This window comes from Littorina saxatilis, linkage group LG7, assembly GCF_037325665.1.
Source record: "Littorina saxatilis isolate snail1 linkage group LG7, US_GU_Lsax_2.0, whole genome shotgun sequence".
Lineage (NCBI taxonomy): Eukaryota > Metazoa > Mollusca > Gastropoda > Littorinimorpha > Littorinidae > Littorina > Littorina saxatilis.
In genome coordinates, this window is record NC_090251.1 from 11,889,876 (window position 1) to 11,895,875 (window position 6,000).

The following is a 6,000-nucleotide window of genomic DNA, read 5'->3' on the forward strand; positions in this document are numbered from 1 at the left end:
CATAAAGGCCATTGGCAATCGCCTTGATGTACTCATCAGTACACACATACATTCCTCAAAAATACAATGAATTAGCAGCAAGTTTTTTTTAAAGCTAATGAAGTTAACAACAACAAGAATAAGTGTGTAAAATAATGCACTCTAATATTATTAATTTTTATAAACAGAAAAGATACAGGAAAATAGATACAATACTACATCATCCAAGATGTGTCCTGGGCATGAATTCAAATGAGGAAGTCAAATGTGACCCTCCACCACGAAATGAGTCGCATGTCACCTTTCCCTGATTTTCATATTTTTACATTTTCCTAACGAGTTTTTTATGCTCTATCCAGTGGTGAAAACCGTTTTAGAAAAGAGCGAAAACTGTTTGAGTTATAAGCCTGTGAATAAGGTGACCCTCACACTGTTACCATACACTCCCCGGACTTATATTAAGCCTAGCGCAGAACCGCGCGAGGTGACATGCGACTCATTTCGTGGTGGAGGGTCACAAATACAATCTGAACAGTAATCTACAACCATGATCGACATCAAGCATTTTCTCCATTTTTATGTAGTATGATGTCTGGTCGTCATCATGAATTTTTACCCCCAAAAATATTCCATCATCGCCACTGTTATGTTATATGAAGTCTTATATCGCGCGCGTATCTCCAGACTCAGACTCAAGGCGCAGGGATCTATTTATGCCTGTTTGCCCACATGTACACGCAATTCTTTCATTGGTTTTTATTTCCTTTCTTTGTCCATCCACGGACCTACATTCTACTTATTATTATACAAATTGTGTTCTGTTAATTGTGAGGCAATAATTAATCATAATAATACATTTGAATCTTTTAATTAATCAAAACAATGCATCTGAGCCGACAGTCTGTTCTTTATAGTGTAGCTTAGGGTAGGGAACACTTAGAGTACATTGCCATATTCAGCAGAGTCATTGTGTGTTTGCATAATCAGTAAAAATAGGATATTATGCAAATAAAGTGAAATAAATGGCTTTCCCTCACATGTGATGCCCAGAAATGTTAGCTAAATCAGTTAAAAGGACACAGAATTACGCGTATGCATTTCCTCAAGCAAAACAAAACCACCAACATGGAACTCTATTCTCTGAACCAAAGACCGAAAACGGATTCGAAGAATTTCGTCAAGTACCTTATTTTAGATATGACGAAAGAATGTTTCAACACACGGAAACAGAAAACAAAACTCTGATGCAATATCTCTTACTAAATTCCATTGTCAACAGTAATTAATTTCAACTGCACCTTTACTGCAAGCAAAAGATTTTGAATTATGACCGCAGACTTTTACAAGGATTCATGTACACAATGGTCGGTTACAAGATCAATGTAATTCAAACTCGTTTATCTATTAAGCTCTTGACCATATTTTCCTTCAACCAAAATGTTCTGATTGCATTTAGAATGTCGCGTATGGCAAGCTGTTAAAATGATTGAGTCTGATTTATTCAGTTTTAGTAAGAACAAGTTTGGTTTCATAAATAATATAGATTAATCGATGGTTACTAAAATTCCGTTGCAAAACCACAGAGGACACCCTGCGATCCTCCCTGGCCGATTTTTGGTTCAAACACCCCAGTATTTCAGTGCACTCTACCGTTTGAAATAGCAAGAGTACAGTGAAGCTGAAATTATTGGACCCGAACATTCCTGAACTTGCAGTTTGAAACTCATCTCAGTAGTACCTAGTTCTATATTTATCTACTTTCTCAAATCGTTCAATGGGGTGTGACATTGTTTATGGAAAACAACACGAATGTTTTCTATTGAGTCAATAATATGTTCATGTGACGAATTGTTATTGCAAATGCCTGCCTTTGGTTTAAAAGTGCCTTCGACTAAGCAAGGTATATCATCGTTTCCAAATAGATGATCGCATGCACGTTTGTTTGGGCCAGCTTCGGGTATAAAGACCCCGAATAAAAACTTGCACAAAACTTTGCATACTTCCGTAGGAAGCCCTGTCCCGTCTAAAACTTACTGTAAATGCCTTCGACTTAGCACTGTCTAAATACACTCGTTTCCCATGAATGCACGATCTCAAACCACGTTTGTTTGGCCCAGCTTCGGGTATTAAGACCCCGATTAATAACTTCTAAAACACTTTGCAAACTGCCGTAGAAAGCCCTGTCTAAAACTAACTATTAATGCTGTTGCCGAAGCACTAAGCACTAAGTCTAGTTTTCCCTCGTTTTCCCATGGATGCATGATCTCATGTACGTTTGTTTGGGTCAGCTGCGGGTATTAAGACCCCGAATAATAACTTCCACAAAACTTCCGTAGGAAGCTGGCCCTGTATTTTGTCTCGTCTAAAACTTACTGTTCATGCAATGTCCGCAGCGAGCGCAGATCATGGTGTCATAGCATTGGAGGCGCGCCTGTCTTGCACTGTAGCACATATCAGTTCCAGAACTGCACATAACTGGTGTTATTAGACTTTTGGAAGAAACTGCGAAATCGTTGACAATCTCAGCCACTTGTCGGCCATTGGACTGTTTGATGTCACAACGCCCTAGTGGTGAGGTGACTGTATACTGCACTTCTGTGGAAATAAACTGCTGACGGCGGGATCGAAGTTGTGCTTGTCTTCAGTTCGAACATGCGAGTCCCCCCAAAACAGAATATGGCTGCCTAAATGGCTGAGAGAAAACGGTCACACACGTAAAAACCCTCTCGTGCTAAACATTAGTGTACCGTGGGAGTTCCAGCCCATGAACGCAGAAGTAGAAGAACATGCGAGGATTACTTAATCTGAACGGCTCGGTTATTTCTCGCATAAGGGGGTTGGATTTAGCAGTATGCTGACCTGCGTCCCGGTGTAATCAGTGCATGGTAGTTCGCATCGATTCTTAAATGCAAGGCCCAGACAACCATTGTTTCCTTGTAAAATAAAATTTTTAAAAACGGAAACGCGATCAATTCAATCTCATTATGGGTCACATGTATACGTGCAAATTACAAATACAAGTTAAAACTGTACTCTTTTCAAGGAAGGCTAGTCCCGACTTTATATGAGATACCCAGCTGTATGCGTGTTTAGGTGGAACCAGCCACCTGCATTTATTGCACAATGATCGAGGTCTGTTATGAATAAGAATAAGAATAAGAATACTTTATTATCTCATAGAGAAATTCAGGCGTGGTACATAACAATAATACAAACAGGACATTGTTTTTACATAAGACATATAGCACTATATAACAGGGCAGGTTATAAACACACCTCCCACATACCTCTCTGGCCATTCCTTGCATTGTGCTTACGCATTCAGTCATGAACACATCCATGTCTCACTTACACATCGCACACATGGACATTCTTATACGCTCAACTTACCCATTCACACATGGACATTCGACCACGCTCCACTTACACCTTCTTATACGCTCCACTTACACATTCCCACATGGACATTCTTATATGCTCCACTTACACATTCCCACATGGACATTCGACTACGCCCACTTACACATTCCCACATGGACATCTTTAAAGCACTGCGCTTAGGCAACAAAAAAAAAGTCTGTTTACGGTAACATAGACCCAAAAAATATGGTCGGTAGGTCGGGATACTTTTTTTTTCCCCCCCAAAAAATCATATTTGTACATTATTTTGCCCCCCCCCCCCCCCCAATTTTTTTCTTTTTCCCCAAATGCCAAAAAAAAGTCTAGGGTCGCGCGAAAAAAATAGGGTCGGTCGGGTTACCGTAAACAGACTATTTTTTTGGGGGGGGCCTTACATATTCTCGCACACCTACGCGTGGTGACACGGGAGTGGGACAAGGATACCGTCTCTGAGTCTACACAATGAGTTGACCCGTGTCCGTCCTGGCCTAGATTGGAACCCGTGACCCTAGGATCACAAGTCGTCTGCCCCTCGACTTGCCTGTTTTACAGAGAATCCAGGGAGGGACGTCGGGTCGTTGCGATGGCAACCATCGGATGATAATGACTCTGCTCTGCTGTCAAGTCCTTTCGACGGCGTTCGGTTCGACACATACTTCACAAACCTAAAATTGAAAAACTGGAGTCATCGACCAAACACATTGTAATCGGCTTTTTTCCGTTGATGCAAACACAACCCAAAAAGGCAATGCCCCATCCGTCCATCAAGTCTAGTTCTTTCAACGGCGTTTAGTTCGATACTTACTTCTCACATTTTCAACTAAGAAACTTGAATCGTCGACAAAACAAATTGTATATCGGCTGTTATTCCGTTGGTGAAAAATCACAACACAAAAAGACCGATCCGGTCATCAAGTCATCGAATGTAGAATTTCCGAAGAATTTCCGTAGAAGCGACTACGCATATACAGACAGGACCGGAAGTAGAGGAAGGGCGTGAAAACGGTTTTTTTCCATCTCCAATCAGAAAAGAGCATCAACTTTCCACATGAACATTGCGTTTTAAAACTGAAAGTCTCGCATACTCTTTAGAGGGGAAAAAGCGAATACTGAAAACGATTTCCAATGGCAACCACAGAATCGTAGATTGTGGGCATCTGAAGCTCAAATCGCTTTTTGTGTAAATACTGAAGTGAAACAGCATCGGGAAAAACAATGTCCTTATAAGGTACCATATTTCTTCGATCGGAGGCGTTGGGGCTAATGAATATGCAAATTTGCGTCAGAAGTCAAACAACTTTTGACGGACACATTTACGATATTCCCATCCATCTGAAAGACTCCACTCCTTGGAAGCTACTGTTTTCTTGAAGGGTATCATATTAAAACATAATTATAGTATTCAGCATGGCTAGTTCGCGCAAACTCTGAGACCTAAGCATTGTTTCCTAAACTTGTTCCTGCCGCCATTTGTAATCATGCTATTGCTGCTGCTGCTGCTGCTTCTGGCGATGTTGGTTATTTCTGACTTTACTAACGACCTTTCCACTTTGTTTTGTTTCGTTTAAACTATGGCGTAATATATTTCTTTCCAAACATTATTGACTCATCAATCCTCGCCATCGTAATGTCGAAGAGACAACTCTAAACAAGCTTCAATCTTGTTCTCTCCATTGTCTTATTATCGATTGTTTATCCGTTCACTCTAAATCCATATTATACAAAAGTTGTTGTTTTTTCTTCATGTTCCAGTGTCGTTGGTTTTTTGGTTCTGTTGCTTTGATCAATTCTTCTTCTTCTTCTTCTGCGTTCGTGGGCTGAAACTCCCACGTACACTCGTGTTTTTTGCACGAGTGGAATTTTACGTGTATGACCGTTTTTACTCCGCCATTAAAGCAGCCACACGCCGCTTTCGGAGGAAGCATGCTGGATATTTTCGTGTTTCTATAACCCACCGAACTCTGACATGGATTACAGGATCTTTTCCGTGCGCACTTGGTCTTGTGCTTGCGTGTACACACGAAGGGGGATAAGCCACTAGCAGGTCTGCACATAAGTTGACCTGGGAGATCGGAAAAATCTCCACACTTAACCCACCAGGCGGCCGCGACCGGGATTCGAACCCTCGACCTTCCGATTAAGAGGCCGACGTCTTCCACCCCGCCACAGTGCCCGTCCTGTTGCTTTGATCAATGAAATCCATTGTTTTTCCTCGTTTGCTAATTCCCTCCCGAATAGCCAAGTAGGTTGATGGGGCCTGAACAAAGATAATGTTGTTTCCCTTGTCTGTTCTTCTCTTCCTTGTTTTTGTCAGTGTTATCTACCACACAATGTCCAGAGAGCAGCAAGTCAACCTCATCAGGCTGCGTACTGGCCACAACAGGCTCAATGCTCACATGAACCGAAAGTTCAAGCTGGCGCCATCACCAACCTGTGCCTGCGGTCAAGAGGACCAAACAGCGGAACACATCTTACAGCGATGTCCCTTACTAGATGAGGAACGAAAAGAAGTGTGGCCGTCACCAACTCCCTTGCAGACCAAACTATACGGCAGTCGACAGGAGTTGGAGAAAACGACAACATTTATCACCAGTGCTGGACTGATTGTGTAACCTCTGCGAA

The 6,000-nt window shown here is 41.7% G+C and overlaps 1 protein-coding gene across 1 annotated transcript in view; it reads right to left on the minus strand.

Annotated features, from left to right (window-relative positions):
- Positions 1 to 2,725, minus strand: part of LOC138970691 (uncharacterized) — a 40,689-nt gene extending 37,964 nt beyond the window's left edge. Inside the window, exon 1 of the mRNA XM_070343171.1 lies at positions 2,353 to 2,725. Coding sequence (XP_070199272.1) covers positions 2,353 to 2,452 — 100 coding nt within the window. The 5' untranslated portion in view covers positions 2,453 to 2,725. The remainder of the gene's footprint in view (positions 1 to 2,352) is intronic.
- Positions 2,726 to 6,000: the final 3,275 nt, after the last annotated feature.